Below are 20,681 nucleotides of genomic sequence, written 5' to 3' on the forward strand. Positions count from 1 at the left end.
AAATTCAATACATGAAAAGGTCCTTCTCTAGCTCCAAATTTTGCTGTAATGTCAGCTCTATGGTCTCCTAAAGACACACGATTATTAGCCCCTGTGTGTGATCTACAGTGGATTATTGCCACTTCTTTGGGAAGTTGTACAGCCTCAAGAAGTTGCATTATTAGTTTGGCATATGCGATCTCTTTACCTGCACTTGTCAAAAATCCTCTATGTTTCCAAATTTCTGCAGTGGCATGAATTACTGAAAATGCATACTGGTAATTGGTGTAAATATTGACCCGTTTATCTTTACTGATTTGCAAAGCATTTAATAAAGCAACTAACTCTGCCCCTTGAGCGCTCACATGCTTTGGTAAGGACACATACCATAATGTCTCTGTTAGTGTTACTACTGCTGCTCCAGTATATCTTTCTCCGTTAACTATCCTGCTCAAACCATCGGTATACATTTCAATGTCGGGTTGTTCCAGGGGAGTGTCTTTTAAATCATTTCTTGGCTTTTCTACTACTGATATTGTTTCTTAGCAATTATGTATGGGTTCCCCTTCTAAAGGCAGATCTGAAATCAAGGATGCTGGATTCAATGGTTGGCAACGTTTTAAAGTGATGTTTTCGTTGCTTAGTAACACAATTTCATATTGAGAAAGTCTTTGCTGTGTGAAAGCTTGTAAATGACATTTCTTCAATATGGATTCTAGTTGGTGTGCAGAGTATACATTAAGTTTTGATTCTAATACAAAATCAGATGACTTTTGGCTCCTGGTTGCTGTGACTGCGATTGCTCTCAAACAGGGAATTATTCCTTTCTCAATTATATCTAGCTGTGCCATTGGCCTAATATTGGGTCCTAATGTTTGGACTAACACTCCAGAAGCTATGCCTCTTGCTTCATGTTCAAAGAGATGGAATTCTTTGTTCTAGTCTGGAATACCTAAGGCTGGAGCTGTTATGATTGCTTCTTTGAGCTGTGCCAAGGCTTGGAGATGCTCTTTCATTAGTTTCAAAGGTTCTGTGACTGTGTTTTTGGTTAAGTCCGTAAGGCATTTTGTTATTTGGCTATAGCCTTGGATCCATTGTCTACAGAAACCTATCACTCCTAAAAAGGCTCTCAGTTGTTTCTTAGTCTTTGATACACTGAGCTTCAGTATGTCTTCTACTCTTTCCTTGGAAATTTTTCTCTTCCCCTTTTCCAAGATAAATCCTAGGTATTCCACTTTAGGCATGACCCATTATAGTTTTGACTTGGAAACTTTGTGACCTTTCTTATATAGCTCTAGGAGGAGTTTTTTACTGTCCTGATAACAAACTTTAGCAGATGGGGATGCAAGAAGAATGTCATCCACATAGTGCACAATTTTGCTTTCCTTGAATTGGATGTTCTGTAAATCTTGTTGCAAGATTTGGCAAAATACGGTTGGGCTATCACAGAATCCCATTGGTAATCTTCCCCATGTCAACTGAGTCCCATTCCAAGTGAAAGCAAAGATTTTTTTGGCTTTCCTTTGCAATTGGAATGATAAAATAAGCACTACACAGATCCTAGCTGGCTCACCAAAAACTGTAATATTTATTGGGAAAGGAAATAGGATTGGGAAAAATGGGGATAAATGGGAGGTTTCTATGGGGTAAGGAGGAGTTAAAGGGAGAGAGGGAATATTGCTTGGTGAGGCAAGGGAGGGAGATGCCCCCTGCTGAGAGGAAACAGCAGGGGTCCAATAAGGACGGTTTGTCTTTGAATGACTGAAACTGAAGTTCAGCTCCCTCTATGACCAGAAAAGATAGTCCACTTATCTGACTGCGAATTCAAATAACATAACATTTAATAACTAGTTGGGATTGGAGTTTTTTCTTAGCTTCAGACCTGAGGCCAGGCCCCAGAGGCTGGCGGAGGGTTTGTCCCACTCCCATCTACTCTCGCTGTTCTAATTCAGAATTTTAGCAGTACACAGAAGGCAAACAAGAACAATTCTAACCTTTAGAAGCCTGTGTCTTTGGGCTAAACCAAGAAGAGCATGCCACTCCAGACTGGGCTGAACAAGCTCCACTCTCCTCCAACCCCAGGACGCAAGACCTCTCCCGGATGGAAGGAAGTGCTAGTCACAAGACCCAACTGCCACTCCCAGTTGGCTCCTTCCCCCACAAACTGTCAGTCTTGTTTCCTTTCAACACTACATGGCTCTTGGTGATCACTACTCCCTTTCTATATGTTCCTTAATTATACATTTATCAATATATTTTAGAATTTTGCCAGGAAATGAAACCAAGCTCACTTATTTATAGTCTGTACAACCTATTTCTTTCCATTTAAAAAGATAGGAATGGCATTTTTCCTTCTCTAGTCTTGATGTGCATTTCATATTTCCCAGAATCAGTGACTCCATAATCATGACTTCCAGTTCTTCCAGGTCCCAATGGTATTAACCAGGAATATTTTCACTTGGGACAAAAACATTTTTAGAAGGTATGGGTTATATAAAGGACAGTCCAGCCTCAGGAACAGTAAAGGGGGCCAGGGGGAAGTCTATCTCCCATACCTTCAGAGATTAAGGAAGAAGCTCTCCCTCATAGGACTGTCACAGAGATAGATCTTAAGGTGGGAAATGGCCCTTGTCAGGTATAGTTGTACTACATAGAAAGTAGGGCTAATGAGAAGTCATATTCACCATGGAGGATAAATATTATAACCAAGAGAAGGAGAAAAACCCAAGGGAAGAAGTACCTCCCCCCTCATTTTGGTACCCTAGGTACCCATTCATACATTGACATTGATGGCTCGAGTTGAGGATATAACTCTCCTGGGCCTGCTACTTTGAACTCAGCAAGCACAACTAAGGGCTCTTTTACTAATGCCTTACTTATCTTGAGTTTAAATTAACTATTTGCTAATTTTGTTGTGCCCTTTATAGATTATTTTGTAAGATTATATTATCCCTGGCAGAAAAAACAGAAAGCAAACTAAAAGTCGAATATTTTAGCTTTATCTCAGTGGTCTGTTATAATCATTTCATTCTATCTTCTCTAAACAGTGGTGTGATCCATTATTTGATCTTTTTATTCCCCCTAATATAATTTTCTTAGCCACCATTTCATGGTGCTTAGGATTTTTCACCAAACTCGGCTATTCTGAGCTTTAATGCTCCTGTCACTTGGTTTCCATGAAACCCCTTAAATAAACTCTGTCATCCTATTCTTTCTTTGATAAAGGATATGGGTCTAAAAATGCCCCCCAAAAGAAAATAAGTGAAAAAAGAGCCCAACTACAGAGAGAATTTCTTTGGGGGCATAAAGGGATGAGCAAAACCTCAGTCCTTGGGACTTAGATTCCTTACTAGACAACTACCCAAAAGATGAGTTTATCTTACTATCAGGTATAAAGTGTCATTAAAATTTCCAGCATATTTCATCTGTAGTCTCACCTTAAACAGTCATCTCTCATGTGAAACCTCCTCCCTGAAGAGCAATAAAGTTTCATTGGATATTTGCCATTGCCTCTGGGAATCATGATTCCCAGTGATGCTATCACTCATTGTTGACTCATGGAATTCCAAGCCTCCCTGTCCATGAAAAGTTTTGGTGTGGATGCTGTCAGGAAAATTATGATTGCATATGAGTCACAGGGGAATATGATAGTATCTCTCCGGAAATGCTGAAGATTGTACAAGAGCTCAATATTAGAACTATTAGGGAAAAAGCATGATGTAAGACTTTTAGGTTCCTGAGGCCATTTGGAAAAGTTGAATTTTATAGGCTATAATTTTTCCTCCTTTATTATCAGCTAATTTAACCTAAAATTTTTGGGACAAATCTGGACTCATAAAATAATGAATCCAGATACTATTCTGTATCAGTGGTTTCCAAAGTTGTGGCCACAATCACCTGGGGACCTGAGGTCTAACCCCAAGTGGTATATGACTTTTCAACGAAGTTTAAAAAAGGGGTCACATTCCTCCATTTACATAATAGGATACAACATCATGGGCTTATTTCCAGCTCTACTCTACTACCCTCTTCATCCATTAAAGCTCATCAAACCCCTCTCTACTCCCTCCCACTTCTTCTGGCTTCCATGGCAGAGAGGAAACAGCCTCTAAAGTTGATAATTATATAACCTCACCCAAGCACCAAAAACATTCTAGTGTCCCATGTTCTCAGATTCATAGTTATCCTTGATTCTTCACTCATATGAAACCACTCTCTCCTCTCAGAAGCTCTTGGTATTCTCCTACTTGACAAATCTGCTGGTCTTTTCTCCATCCTAATCCTTCTTGACTTCTCCGCATCATTTAGTACTGTTGATCACTCTCTTCCTTGCATTTTGACTTTTTCCTCTTTGGGTTGCTATAAAGTTTACAGTGTAAAGAATGTGTGTAAAAACTGTCATTTCTGTACACTTAAAAAACTACAATACAGAATTTTCTAATCTACTTAAAAGTCTTTCAAATGAATAGTTAGAAGGGCTTTTGAACATATTTGCTAAAAATATTAAAATATATCATCTTCTGATTAGTTTGCAAGAATAACTGATTTCTATAAGGGAAGCTAGAAATTTACTAGTTGATTTTAAAATTTTACATAACTGCTCTTCTTACTGTGCCCTTACAATAAATGCCTTTACTAAAGAACTTAGTGCTGGTTGATTTTCAAGGAGTAATGCACTAGTGGGGGCTTGTGATCTAGTACTAGGAGAATAGGAGACTGGCCCCTCACAGAGTTGCCTTTGGATCCCTGTAAATAGTAGCAGCCACCCTCTACAGATTCATTCTGCCAGTGATTAAAGGTTTAGTAAGTAAGCCCAGAGGGATACATCTAATTATTAGAAATAAGAATATACTGATTTGAACTATCTCAGTTCTCTAGTATATTTTGAGATAACCTTAAACCAGTAGCAATTATAATACTTTCTACCTGGCAACATCCAAGGGTTGAGGTGAAAGAAGAAAGTGGATTGTCTCTCTATTCTCTCTGGTTAAGCTAAGATGAAGAGAAGGAGACATCTCTTAATCTGGCTGAGTTCGGGAATCTTTTTTCTTTTTACCCTCTTTTCTTCTTAATTCTAAATAAATCAAAAGCAAAGAGAATGGGCATTTCTATGAATGCAGTAAAATAGAAAAACAGGATTGTATATGAAACTATGGATGTCTATTATGTAAATCCTTGCTTTTATTTTTAAATGCATCATAAATTCAACACATAACTTTCAAATTCGTCTTGTCTGTGATTCTTTCTGGTTTTTTTTTTAGTCTGTGTATGTATATATGTATGTATGTATGTATGTATATGCCTAATTTAATTAGGCTCTCTTTTTAGTAGTCCTATCCCTATGCCTTTTTCTCTTTCACATGGCTCCAACTTGACCAAAGCAAAGAAAAAAGAAAAACAAACCAGCTCTGGTGTCTTTTAGAGGCTTCTGGAAATTGAATATTTCAGTTCTACTATCATCAAAGCAAGAGCCATTCTTCCTCCAGGTACTGAGAATACATAACTTGCTCTTTATTTACTCTTTCCAGGTAGGAGAAATACAAATAAACAAACCACTCAACTTCTCTCCTAAGCAATGAGTTTCCTTCAACCAATGCTATGTTTTCAATTATCACAAGAAAACATACAAATTAAAGTTTTCAAAGTTGCCTTTTATATTTAATTCATCCAGGATCTAAAAAATTATCAAAGGAGTTGAAATAATTCTTTTTTGTTGATTAATAACCAGCATGATGTTTTTCAACAAAATAACAATAATTCTTTATACATGAATGTTAAGTTCAAAAGGAGACTTCTAAAATTCAAACTCCCTGTTGGCTTGCATTGTTGTAAGCTATTCCACCATTCTAGCCCCAGCACCAAGCACAATATCTGGAATATTGTAGGTACTTAATGAATTTTTTTGTCTGGAGCAGAGTTGAGTTTTCATGGTTCTCTGTGGGAAATGTGGTTTATGCTTATTTTGATTTGTTCTCCAGATCATGAAGAAGTCCAGCTGGGAAAAACTAATTCTTTAATTGTCTTTATCACTTTGACATGTCATCATTGGAGCTTGTCAAGGAAGGAATGAGATAAAGGAAGAATGAAAAAATTTATACACCAATGTTCCTTTGTAATCTTGTGATACTCTCCCAATGTGGTAGAAGCATATTAATTACTCTTGTGCCTTTTCAGATGCATCTAACCCTGACACCACCACTACCCCCTTGTTTATGGAGAGGAGAACCTGCCACAGAAAAGAATTGTGTTGGTATTAATGTGCTTTATGAAGAAAAGGAACGGGTGATCAGCTATGAACCGGTCCCGAATAGGAAGCCTCTTTACCACAACAATATCACCAGTTGCAGCAGATGCCTCTGTGCCCTCTTCATTAACATCTACAAAGGATTCATGGATGACTTTTGATAAATATAACTCTCTACTTGGAGAGAGTCCAGAAAGATCAGCTTTTAAATGATCAAAAATATCTGTTATCCCTAGGGCTTTTAACAGAGAATTTAACTCATATTTCATTCCAAGTTTGAATCGAGGAAAGTGAACATCAACTTCCCTCTCTGTCATCAAAGAATTGGTCCACTGTTTGAATGTCTTCAAGTTCAGCTGTTTCTCAATCTAAAAAACAAACAAACAACCACAGATTTAAAACTGGCATGGGATTTTGCAAAAAAATAAGATTTTTATGGTGCTCTGTATGAGTCTGGTCCCTTTTCATTTGGCTTCAGAATGTGTTCAAGTTTACCGAATTTTTAAAAAAGTTTTCACTTGAACATGCCCCTTGCATTGCTATTAAGATCATAATTATTCTTTGCATTTTATAGATCAACTTCTCAACTGTGTATTCCATACTTGTCACTTCCAGTTCCTTACCTCCTTGCACTTTGATTAATATAATGACCCAATATATGAAAATTGTTTCCCCTAAGAATGCTAATGACTACTTTCCTGATCTCATCAAAGTTCAGATCCTACTAATCTCTCCCCTATTTAAAATAGCTGATCACCCTTTTCTCCCTTGAAATTCTCTTCTCCCTTGGTTTCTGTACTCTCCTGAATATTATATACTATTTTTCTTATCTCTTATTCTATCTTCTTCTCTGACTCTTCTTTTTCCTGCCTTCTTCCTCCTTGAAATGAAGGACAAACAATAACAATTTATTACTGATTTTCTAGACTTTCTACTATTTTACCTTTTTATGCATTAACTAAGAGATTTCATTCAGTCCCATGATTTTATCTACCACTTCACTTCTTCTGTTCTATACTCCTAATTAATATTCTTCTCTGTCCAGTTTCATGAAAGTTACCTTAGGGCATTATTTAAGCATATAATATATAAAATTACATCCAATTAGTGTCTCATGGAACTGTCCTTTCTTTTTGCTTTCTGCAGTGATGACCCTAAAACTTTGTTGGCAAACATGAGGCATGGGTACCCAGTCTTGCTGGAGGGGACTGCTCCATTCCCTCTCTCCACAGCACCTGAGGACATTTTTCACATTCCCCATCCCTCCATCCAGGAGCCAAATGCAAGCACTTCCTCCCTCCGCTGTCTGGAGTAATGGAGTAAATGGGGGCTCACAGGGAGCTTGAAAGTACAGTTTGGGCATGTAATCTTGAAAATGTGCACCAGCACTGCCCTAAAACAGCATTACCTAACTCCCACATAACAGTGAAAACATTTTAGCTATTGGCTATAGCTATAACAGCTTCCTATGGTGATTCTAACCTACATTCTGTTAAAATTCATATTTCTGGGGCAACTACATGGCTCAGTGAACAGAGAAACAGGCCTGGCATTTGGAGGACCTGAGTTCAAACCTGGCCTCAGGAAATTCCTAGCTGTGTGACCATGGACAAATCACTTAAATCCAACTGCCTTACCCTTACCACTCTTCCATCTTAGAACTAATACTCAGTAATGATTTTTTATTTTAAAAATAAAGTTCATATTTCCTTACAAAGGACAAATTTCCTCTAGCAAAAATCTTTCTCAGATTAATTCTACATTATAGTGCTTAGACTATAACTTTATGTTCCTTCAACATAGGCACATGCCAGGGATCGGGGCATATGTCAATAGTCCTTACTACTGGGTAGGTTGTGACTGGTATATTTTAAGGTCAAAAGTTCTGAGCTGCAAATGGATTAAAGCCAAGTAAGTGCTGTACAGTTATCCTAAAAGTCCAAAGTTTAAGATTTTTTAACATAATTTTAGGGAAAAAGAAAATCATCAACATCCTGGACCAGGAAAGCAGATCTTCTGGAGAAGATGCTATAAGAATGCTCGCATGAATCAAATATCAGACCAAGAGATTTGGAGTGAATTTTTGGATATAATGAATTGAACTGAGGTGGGGTTGAGCCCACCATTAATCCTGATTGTAAATTCTTATGCCAAATAGAGTACACCTAATCCACTTTTTTGTCAATACACCTAGCAGTCATTTCTCTTTCTCTTTTATTCCCAAAATTTTTATAACTCCCCTCTATGAAATGTACAATATCTTTTCTGTTTTTTTTACCCCTAGTGTGAAAATTCTAAATGTATAAACTCCACATATGGAATGATTCACTGGGGAAACCTGACATGTTAATCTCCTAGAGAACCAAGAGTGAGGAGACTTAACATTCTGGTCTCCCAAAGAACCAGAGAGGGGTATTGAATGAAGTAAAATCCCAACAATGAGGCATAGGTATCACAGAGTAATGTGTCAAATGCTCTCTTATCTCTCTGAGCTGCCATGCCTGTCCCTAACACAGGACTGGAGGGGGTTTCCTCTCTGTGCTGTTTCTTCTCTGGTTCTTTGATCTCGGGATCTTTGACAAGCAGCCATTGAAGCCAGCCATCAAAATGGAGTAACAGTTCTAGTTAGGCTAAAATAGCTCTTCTCTATCATCTACTCTCTCTTTTTATTAATAAATGCTTATAAATCTGGTGCTGAGCCTCTAGATCATCTTTTATTTGTTACAGTCTCCCTATAAGTCTGGTGCCAATAAATGAACATCTATTTGCAAGGGGCCATCAGTCTGACAAAGGAGGAACAACAATCTTGCAGAAATCAAGAAAACAAAGCAGATCAGCTTCTGTGCTGCCGAATGGTAGGATCAAGCCCATAAATGGTTACTGCAATGACACCCTACAGATCATTTAGAGTAACACTATTTTATTCCACTTTCCCTTCCATTCCTCCTCACCCCCCTCAGTTGTATTTCTCAGTTTCTTCTGGGGCCAATCAGTTTTAACCTTCTTCTCAAAGGTTCCCCTGACACAATCCACCCTTGGCCAGAGAGGACAGGGATTTCTCATAACATTTTCCTCAGACCTCTCCATGTTACTTAGGTCTTTGTGTCATGGTTTTTTATGTATATATGTCATTTGTCTTCCCACCTCCATTAACTGTAAACTTTTTTTTTAGAATCTATGTTTGCTCTAGTTATGTATCCTCTATAACTAATAGAGTTCCTTATTAAATATTAGTAATGGAAATGCTTGTTACATTCAGTTTATTCAAGTCACGAATTTAAAAAAAAAAAAGCAAGGCCCAGAGAGGATCCATAACTTGTCAAATATCACATAACTATTTAGTAGCAGAACTTGAACATAGAATCCCAGTTTTTTAATCCAGTATGCTTTACACTGCACCGTACAACTTTACTTGCCTACATGGCATATATATTCTGTGGTGTATGAAACACTTTTTTATTGTTCTTCAGGTGTTTCATTTAAATGTACTTTACTTTCCCTAAGTAGATGCTCCTGGACTCTCCATAGAATCCATGGCTATGCATGAAAAAGTTCCCAGCAAATTCTTCCTGAATGAATAATATATCAATGATCAGTATATAGTATGAATATTTGTCTATGTATATATACATATATGTGGTGTGAATGAATCACATGTAGTACACATGCTTATGAATAGATTGCAATAGCTTTACCTGTTCTATTTGATCTGTGTCTTTTGGAAGAAGTACAATCATGCTTAGGTTTCCACTAGCATATGGGAGTTCAAGGACTTGCATCTGAGGTTCCTTTATGAGAGCCACTTTAAATGTTCCTATCTGATGCATCATCTGCACAGGTACACTCCGACCCTATTGGAGGTAGGAAAAAGAAGAGCATAAAATATTCTGTGGCATATGAAACATAAACATGCATAGGAAAAAGCCCACATATCTTCATGTTGGTGCAGTCTATGGCCGCCATATATACTTTCTAGACATTGAAATAGTCTATACCCAACATCTTAGATGGACAATACTGCAGATGGACAGAGATTAAATATGTGGTATAAAACAGATCAAAGTGCACTTAGAAATTATCCAGTGCTTTTAACAATTCCAAGCTGCTCTGTGATGCAAAACTATTTACATTCTTCCAATGATGCTACAGCACTATAAATCAAAACTGTAGGTAATCTAAGGAAAAGTGGAAAGATTGCATAGTGAACATAAAGAGTTTATAATCCAGTACTTAGCACAGTACCTGGCACATAGTAGCTGCTTAATAAATGCTTCCTGACTCCACTTATCTGGCAGTGTATTCTTAGTGAAGACTTGTACAGAAGAAATTATATACTCTAAAACACATAATCCAGAAAATGTTTGATCATAAAAGAGGTAGGCTGGTCACCTAGCAAAAATAAGTGATAACATAGGTGACACAAGTGATGTACTGGAAAGTATTGAGTTTCTTGGCCAAATCCTCTCCAGAGTACATGGGGGAATATATAGTATAAATGGACTAGAAAAGTAAGGAAGAGCCAGATTATAAAGGACCTTAAGCAATAAGCAGAAGATTCTATATTTGATCCTGTGAGTGATAAGGAAGCACTAGAGTTTTTGGAGGAGGAGAAAGATATGGCCATAGCCATTCTCTAGAAAAGTCATTTTAACTCCTCTGTGGAGGTTGAACAGGAGTGAGAAGAATCTTGTGTTGGAGAGACCAAGCAGCTGGCAATGTCAACTGTCCACTTATGAGGTGATACAGGACTTCCCACAGTTGTGGTAGTGTCAGAAGAGAAGATAAAGTGCCTGTGAGAAATCTACAAAGGTAAAATCAATAGGTCTTTGTAATCAATAGGATAGGGGAGTGAGAAAGAGTGAGGAGCTGATGGTGACACCTAGGTCACCCAAGGAAATTTGGAAAGGGTGAGGGTTTAGGAGAAAAGATAATGATGGATTCAGCTTGGGACATATTGAGTTTAAAATGTCTATGGGCCATCCAGCTCAATACATCCAATAGATTTTTGGAGATGCAAAACTGATGCAGAGAAGGTAGGGTTATATCATTAGATTTAAGAATCACCAGAGGAGTTGATAATTGAATCTATGTGAGCTGATGAGATCACCAACTGAAAGACTATAGAGGGAAAGAGAGGAGGCCTCATGAGAGAGCCCTAGAAAATACTTATGATTAGTGGTCATGACTTGGATAAAAAAAAGTTTCCGTGGCTGAAAAGTAGCAGTCAGATAGGTAGGAGAACTAGGAAAGAATAGTATCAACTAATTGAAAATAGCAAAAATTTAGAGAGAAGGAGAAAAGGGAGATCAGTTATGTCAAAGGTTACAGAGAATTCAAGAAGGATGAAGACTGAAAAAGATTATTAGTAACTTTGGAGAAAGTAGTTTACATTGAATGAATGAGTTTGGAAAAGTGACTATAAGTTTATGAAGAAAGAGAAGAAAGGAAATAGAGGTACCTGTCATAAGTGGCTTTCTCAAGGAATTTAGCTTCAAAACAAAAAAGAGATGTGGTATGATACCTAGTAGGGATGGATGGACCAAAATGAGCATTTTATGGGGGAGATGTGAGCGCATTTATAGGCAGTAGGGAAGCAACCAGTAAATAGGGAAAGATTGAAGATAAGTGACAAATTGGGGATAATAGAGGGAGCAATTTTCTTGAGAAGATAGAACAGAATGGAATCATTTGTTCACAAAAAAAGGGTTTACATTGGCAAGGAGGAAGACCACTTATTCATATAAGATAAATATTTAGGATGAAAGATGTCAAAAGCATCTGGGTGGTGTGAGAAAAGGAAGAGAAGAGAAGGAGAAACTCTCAACAATGAGCAACTTTTAGGGAAAATAATGAAAATTTCAAGGATATCAGAAATAATTTGTCACATAAATGAGCCTATCTGAACACAGACCAAGTTTTGCTTGAACCCTTTCTAGATTGTACACATAGGATAGCTGTATTCTCCAAATAAATACTAAAGAACATAAAAAGGAGGTACCTACCTCTCTTAGCTTAAAGGGCATTTGAATCGTCTGCTCTTCCTGAAATTTACTCTGCCACTGTCCTTTAAAGTAGATAGCATTCACCAGGACCATGATGGAAGAAGTGTCAATTGTTCCTTTACTAAACAGGTTCTTGACTTTTCCTTGTAAAATAGAGGAAAGCAAAACAAGAAAATGGCACTGTTTGCTTTTGCTGATTGCACAATGAGGTTTGGGAGAGTGGATCTTATACAAGAGAATTATATCTTACTTTTCACATTGATAATCAGACTGAAGTGCCAAAGTTTTTTTTTCCTTGTACATTCATCTATCACTTCACCTTGGTTTTTCCCATCAAATTAGAATCCATTCCAAAAATTAAAAGAGCCTCATTGTTCCTAGTCAGAACAGAAGAGCTTCTGGGAGGAGCTGGTATCTTTCTGCTTCGATGAAATAATTGCTATGGTTATTTATGGGCAATGACTTCTCATACAATAATACCACTTGTTTGGAAATGTTTCCAATAACTCTCTCTGACATTCTTTTCATGTTTATTAGTTTGAAGTTCTAATTTTCACATTGTCTAATACTAGCATGACTGATATAAAATGTGCCCACATTTTAAGCAAACTTGTTAGAGAAGGGGGCAGCTAGGTGGCTCAGTGGATTAAGAGCAAGGCCCAGAGATGGGAAGTCCTGGGTTCATTTTTAGCCTCAGACACTTCATAGCAAGTCACTTGACCCCCATTGCCTAACCCTAAGTGTTCTTCTGCCTTCGAACCAGTACTTAGTATTGATTCAAAGACAGAAGGTAAAGATTTAAATAAAACTTCTAGAGAAAAAAAGAAAAGAAAAAAGATGAACTAGAAAGTAGCTATCCACATTGCAAATGAAATTTGCAAGAAGATTCATTAGAATAACAAGGGTTTTAATGGATTTAAAATGGGTCAATTTACAAAAATTCAATTTCTGCACAATTCTGCAAACAGGTATTACATAAAGTAAGGCACAGCCATATTTGGTATATAAAATATATGTATATATATATATATGTGTGTAATATGTATATATAAGGTATTTATAGCAATTTTTTACTAAATAGTAACCAAAGTCCCAGTGAGAAACATCTTACTAAGCACCTAAAGTTGTAACAAAGGCCAAACAGGAAGAATTTTATTAGTAAAGCCAAGTGATCCCATAATTAAGTGGTATGGTGCAGAAAGCACTGGATCTAGAGTCTAGAAGACCTGAGTTCAAATTCTGCCCCAGAGACTGAATAATTTTGTGCTGATAGGCAAGTTGTCTTACCTGTCAGATTCATTTTCTTCATCTATAAAATGAGAGTACTAAAAGCATAAGTATCACATGGTTCTTGTGAAAATCAAATGAGATATATAAAGTGCTTTGAAATCCTCAGTTATATATACTAGCTGTTTAATAATAATAATAATATTCATCATTTCTAGGTGAATATTCTTAAATCCATCCAAAAATCAATAAAAATGTATTATGCTTCCTATTCATATCCAGTAGAGTGCTAGGTATTGTTCAGAGACACAAAGAGGAAGACATAGTACCTGCTTCCATAAAAATTAGTTGATGCTAAAGATATCTCAATGTCCATTTGATTTTATTTATGTAGGGTCAAAGCTTTATGGAAAAGATCCTGACATCTTTACCTTAAACAACATCCACCATTGATCAACTGCCATCAATGGACCCAAGTTGAAGAGCCCCAGGAATAGCAACACCTACTTCTATACCAGCTGCCTTGTTTTCAACTTGGTCCCCAAATCCTTTATGTGGGGGGAGCAACTTCTAAGGAAGAGGTGCCTGGCATCCCACCACCAACACTAATCACTTGCTGCCACCAATTGGCCAGTAATCCTAAAAGCCCCAGGTATAGCGATGCTCTCAAGACTCCCAGCCCAGCTCCTGCAGAAATCATCCAGCAACACCAGCTTTGCAGAGATGTGACCTGGCAACTTTCCTCTATAGTTACTACTGCTCCTGCCTCCAGGGAAGCCCCAGTTCCTGAAGATCCAAAAGGAAAAAGTTCTCATCGCCAAAAACCTTGGCACTATAAAAATGGTTCCATCTCAGAAATGAAGATTTCTCTTATGGATAAAAATGACATGAATGAAGATGCATTATCCTTCGATTTACCATTCTACTCTAAGGATTATGAGACCTTGCAGTCTACCCTGCAACATCCCATATGTGTTCTCTTGTATTGGAATGTGAACTTCAGGGAACAGGCACTGTTTTGCTTTCCAATATGTATCCCTAGCCCTTAGCATAGTGTTGGGCATATAGTAAACACTTGATAATACTTTTTAATTTCTTCATTCATTCATTTTACAGTTTGATATTCATCCATACTGATTGAAACTTTTATATTTAATGAACTTAATTCTCCTTACTTATTGGGGAAGGACAAGCATTTAATTATCTACTGTGGGCCAGAGACTGTGCCAAACATTTAACAAATATTTGATCCTCAAAATAACTGTGAGATGTAGGTATATTATGATACTCATTTGCAATTAAGGAAAATGAGGTAGAGGCTAAGTGTTTTGTCCAGTGTTGCTAAATTTAAACTCAGGTCTTTCTTACTCCAAGTCTAGCACTCCATCTACTATTCCATGTACCTATTCTCCCTCCCTTGAATTATAAAGCCATCTATTATATCCCCCACCCCCAGAATCTTTCATTCTTATTACCTAGAACTCCAAACAAAGGAAAGGGAAATTTAACTCTGTTATTAAGAGTCACATGCTGATTAAATAATCAGGAGAAGAGACCTCAATGTGGGCAGAAAGAGAATTCATAAAGACCTACAAAGAGTTTGCTTTAGAAAACAAGGCACAAAGGGCAACTAGGTGGTTCAGTGGTCAGAGTGCCAGGCTGGGAGTTGGGAGGACCAGGCTTCAAATCTGGTCTCAGATACTTCCTAGCTATGTGACCTTTGGGCAAAAAGAAAAGAAAACAATAGACAGATGTGTTCTTAGGTACAGAAAGTATAGTCTAAGCCATAAGAGCAATCCTAGGGCATGAATTCCTAAGAAAGGTAAAAGAAGAAAAAGAAGGGAATAGCAGTTAAGTCCCTAAAATCCATGAGTCATTTGGTATAATAGTTTAAGATATAAGAACAACCCCAGAACACCCAGGTACAAGCTCCTAGGCTCATACATTTAGAGTTAGAAGGGACTTTAAGGATTTAATATAACCGATTCACTCTAGAAATGAGGAAACTGAGGCCTAGAGAAGGGAAATATCAGATAGAAATTTGCAGAGACTGAACTCAATCCCAGAACCTCTGACTTTGAATCTAGTCACCTCATCATTCCACCATATTACCTCACCTTTCAGAGAATGAGTCTAATGAGAGGTCATGATCTCCCACCTAGACCCCTATAAGGTTTAAAAAAAAAAAACATAGTATTTTTTCTTTTAGGGTTTAGAGAAGAATACATATTAATCGTTTATCTTTAAATTTTGTAAAATTCCATGCTCTAACTTAATTCTAAACAAATATTCAGTCCAATTCTCCAAAAGAAGGAGCAGTGGGAGAGAAAGTATAAAGGAAAAGGAAAGGAAAAGATAATACAGTATTGAATAGAAGGAGAACAATAATAGGAGGCAAATGTAAAAAGATGACCTTCCTTCATCTAGTAAAGATTTATAGCTAGTGCCTTCTTGAGATTAGGGAGGGTGGGTTGAAGTATAGCCAAGCTTCTTAATCATATTATTCTTTGGTTCATTTCCAAACATATTGTTGATGGCAAACTTGTGTCAAGATTTTGGACATTTGTAACTTAACAAAAAATTATAAAACTTGAGACCTGCAAGAGACATACATATGCTAAGCAGGAGTTATTTAGAAGTAGGGATGTTTTAAATACATATTTGGAGGATATATATTATACATATATATACATAAATCTCATAGAAATAATGTGAAGAAATAGTATGGCATAGCAGTCAAAGTACTGGACTTGGAATGAGGAAGATCTAGATTCAAATTCTTCCTCTGACACATTACTAATTTTATCCTTAAACAAGTCATTTAACATCTATGTCCTTCAAACTACTTCCTAGGGTTTATCTCTTAATTCATAAAGATATTCCACTCTATATTAGTGAAAGAGGAGTCCCCATACCTAGAGTTCCCAAACTTGAAAAATCACTGACCCTGCATGAGTTTAAATAGAGTAATATGACTAGAGAGATACAATAATATTGCAAGATCCTGACCTGTGTCTTGGTAATGGGAATGGTATTATTCCCATTCCCAAGGTCTTTGGGAGCAGACCCCATTTTCATTTAAGACCTGCTTCCATCTGCTGCAACAGACGCTTGTAGTAATTTGTGTAAATAGTAGCAAATGCCATACTCATAGTTAAATATTATAACCGAACTCATCATGACTTAGATGTTATGCAATTTTATATGTAGCTCTGGAACGATGATGGTTCATGAAATTATTGACTTGTAGGTTTAAAGTTAGAAAGGAACTTCAGGGACATCTAACATCTAAAACAGCCCTCTCAGTTTATAGATGAAGAGACTAAGTAAGGTTTTTTAGACTATGTGGTCTTCTAGATTCCACATAATTCATTTGGGGAGCCCCACACTTCAAATCTAGCTTCAGACACTGTGTGACCCTGGGCAAGTCACTGAACACTGTCTGTCTTAGTTTTCTCATTTGCAAAATGAATTAGAGAATGGCAAATCCTTCCAGTATCTTTGCCAAGTAAATTCCAAGTGGGGTCACAAAGGGGCGAACATGACTGAAATGACTTAACCACACAAGTAGCATACATCTATCTCTAGAATTGGCAAATCCATCCAGTATATTTGCCAAGTAAATTCCAAGTGGGGTCACAAAGAGGCGAACATGACTGAAATGACTTAACTACACAAGTAGCATACATCTATCCCTAGAATGAGTTAATTATTTTCTCTTTAGATCACTGGATCCTAGAACTTCCTGTGCTCAGTTTAAAAGAAAATGTGAACAGAAAGCATAACTGGATGAAGTCTAAGAGATGATGTCATCTAATTCCTTCATTTTACAGGAGGGGAAATTGAGGCCATGTAGATTAAGTAACTTACTTATTCAAGATCACAGTTAACATAGTTAGGATTAGAAGTCTTGTCAAATTCTAAGCTGCATGACCAACACTCCAGGATTTTATGAAATGAATTCTTGTCTGGTTGTGAATTGGACTAGATGGTCTATGAGGTCCCTTCCAAATCTGAAGTGGGGGAATTCTATCCCTTGACTATTACTCCAGTGGTCTTTCTACTATATTTTTCTAGAAACATCAGGAAAGCAGGTATTTCAGATAAATTTCAAAAGTTATAAGCAGAGAGGTCTGCATCCTACAACTCTTAGTGCTATAAAGCAGTCCTTGGTGATGGCCATTGGGAAATACCCTTTCAGTATCTAACACAGTTCTGTTTGTCCTGCATTCTCCTTGTCGGGAGTTACCAGGGTGCTGACCTCTCTCCTCTTCAGTACCTCTTTCGGGAAGGAAACTTCCCCACATTCCTGACAATGTAGACAGAAACTTGGCAGGCACTATAGTTGGAACATGATTTGACCTTACCATTTGTTTTACTTTCAACCCAAGCATTAATCGTTTTTCTGGTTTCTTCTGGAGCATGCTCAAAATCTACAGTCTGCAGCTTAGATTGGTAGAGCTCTTCAGAACAAGTTAAATATTGCTGTAATTTAAAGAACAAATTGACAAAAATCATAAGACAGCCACTGGCACAGCACAGTAAGCCCCTTAAAAAAAAAACTGCCACAGCTCATACAGAACCAGTATTTTAAGTGTGAGTCTTCCTTGGAGAAAGGGGGGGGGGGGCAGGCAAGAGACTCTAGAGATATCTTTTGTTACCTCCTTGGGAATAACATCTAGACCAACCCACGTGGACACACTTCATCTACATGGGCAAAACAGCACATACACCCACATATTCCCCTACATGAGGGTCATAAAATGCTTTCTTACTCTTGTGGGCTAGGTATCATAAGTATAATTAATCCCATTTTGCAGATGGGAGACTCTGGCCCAGGGAGGCTGAGAGATTTCTTTGATTGGAGCTGGTGGCCCTGGCACCCAGTATCCCCAAGTCCTGGGTCAGTGAACTTTCCACAAAACTATGCTGCCTCCCTATTACTCAAAACAGTTGCAATTTTCAGTGGGTTAAAGCCACTGATTTCTAAACTACTGAGCAGAATCCACTGGGTAGGCAAGCTTTGGGGACAGATTAAAGGGAGGCAAAGATTCGCAGCCCCTTGTCTCTTACAGTGCATTCCCAAATACACACCAATGGATTTTCCCAGATGGGAAAACAGGGTTTGTGGAAATAGCAACTTGCCTCTAGGGTCTGTCTTATGTCCATTCAGATTGTTCTGGGCTAAAAATCAGGGTGGCAAGAGCCAAGTTACATAGCCAACACACAGTAAAAACCCATTTTATGATCACACAAGTATAACCTATATCACATTGTTTACTATCTCAGGGAGGACAAGGGGAAAGTGGGGGAGAGGATTTAGAACTCAAAATTTTAGAAAACAAATATCAGAATTTGTTTTTATATGTAACAGGGAAAAAATATAATATTATTGGGAAAGCCCATTTTAAAATATAGCATTCACTAAAGCCCTCTCAATCTCAGTTTACTCCTCTGTAAAATGGGGAAAATGGCACCTACTTCACATAGTTATGAGGATCAAAGGAAATACATATATGAAAAGCTCTTTGCAAGCTTTGAAGTGCTACATCAATGTTAGCTACTATTGTTATTTTCCTTACAAGAAGACTTATCTAAACGAGCTCCCTTCCAATTCCAAATGTTATATGTTTGTGGGTTGATGGGGATATGATTTGGGATGTAGACTCTAAACAATCATTTTATTACAAATATCAATAATATGGAAATAGGTCTTGATCAATGACATGTAAAACGCTATGGGAGGAGGTTTGGGGAAGGGGTGGGAAAGAACATAAATCTTGTAACCATGGGAAAATATTCTAAATTAATTAATTAAAGTTTTCCAAAACTTGGGGAAAAAATAATAAATGTTATATGCTTGACTCTTGCTAGCTTCCTACAAAGCATTTGCTGCAAGCCAGAGGAGAAACATGGCCAAGATCATGCATAGCCAATCTTCCAGGACTAAGATCTTACTGGCCCCTGGTGCAGTGCTCTTTTCACTGTTACTCAAGACAATAATATTCTCTATTCCAAAAGAAATGACTTTTAAAGGGGGGAAACAGATGCGGTGTTCTGTCTCTACTTTGGGGGAGTTAGACATTTCATACTTTCTTTTTCTAATTTCACTTATTAGTCATCATTATGTTTATCTTTTTGGAGAGGATTTCATCAGCATAGAGAACTCTCAGTGATGAAATCCCCTCTACAGATTGGAAACTATTCTGCAATTTATATCTTAGACAGTTGCCAGTGGCACTGAGAGCAAAGTGACTTTCTCAGAGTTACACAATCAGAATATGTAACAGGCAGGAGCTAAACCCAGGTCTTTCAGACTCCACAATCACCTGTCTACAGTCAGTGCAAATCTAATTTTCAACTGGTGGACCTAACAGGAACAACATTATGTGGTTTGTCCAGAACTGAATTGTTAGGTGATTTTTAATACAGAATTTGCTTTAATCTGAAGAAAATATTAAATACCGTTCCATAATTTAGTCAACAGAAATCAATGATGATAAAAATGCCCAGTGGTTCTGATAGAGGATTCCAAGAATACTGTCTGACTTGAATACAGCCATTCTTGATGTACTTACTGGGTGGAATTTGATATTCCTGGTTCCATAGAGCTTGTTGGCGATGCCAAGTGTGGAATTACTGTCCGACCGGCTGATCTGAGAGAATAGTGCTGGCAGCTCTAAATGTATCCCTCCAGTTAGACCACACTGAAGCGACATTAAACAAAGAATGGTGTGGTTAAGTTGTTTGATCCTTAGCCACTGGAGAGTGCTTAGCAAGACAGAAACAAAGCCGTGTTGGTTTATTTCAAACACTCAGGATATTGAAGGATTGAGAAAAAGAGAGTACATTTAAAAACAAAAAATATGATTTTCCAAAACTGAGGCACTCAGACAACTCAGAATTACAATTCAGCTTTTTTCTAATTTTGTTCCTGGCAAATCATTTCACATTTCACTTACCTGCTATAATTCCCTCATTTTTCTCCACATCCTTGAAAACCAATACTAGGTTTGTATTCATTTAATTAAACATTATAAATTTCAAGTGAACCGAACTTTAAAAAAAAAAGGATAGATCTTGTCTTCCTTCCATGACACTCTAGATAAGCCTGTATTCATGTCTTTGTGAAGCTGTCAAGGTTAACCACAGTACATATACCCTTCTTTGTCTTTTTAACCCCTTTCCTTCCTTCTTAGAATCAATACTGTGTATTGGTTCTCAGGTAG

General features: G+C 37.4%; 1 protein-coding gene across 1 annotated transcript in view; it reads right to left on the reverse strand.

Moving 5' to 3' along the window:
- Positions 1–5,466: 5,466 nt before the first annotated feature.
- Positions 5,467–20,681, reverse strand: part of SERPINB11 (serpin family B member 11) — a 37,217-nt gene continuing 22,002 nt past the window's right edge. The window contains exons 5-9 of the mRNA XM_001365751.5: positions 20,031–20,159; positions 17,820–17,937; positions 12,226–12,368; positions 9,919–10,074; positions 5,467–6,591 (exon numbers count right to left, since the gene is read on the reverse strand). Of these exons, the coding sequence (XP_001365788.2) occupies positions 6,190–6,591; positions 9,919–10,074; positions 12,226–12,368; positions 17,820–17,937; positions 20,031–20,159 (948 nt within the window). The 3' untranslated portion in view covers positions 5,467–6,189. The remainder of the gene's footprint in view (positions 6,592–9,918; positions 10,075–12,225; positions 12,369–17,819; positions 17,938–20,030; positions 20,160–20,681) is intronic.

Source organism: Monodelphis domestica, chromosome 3, assembly GCF_027887165.1.
Source record: "Monodelphis domestica isolate mMonDom1 chromosome 3, mMonDom1.pri, whole genome shotgun sequence".
Classification (NCBI taxonomy): Eukaryota; Metazoa; Chordata; class Mammalia; order Didelphimorphia; family Didelphidae; genus Monodelphis; species Monodelphis domestica.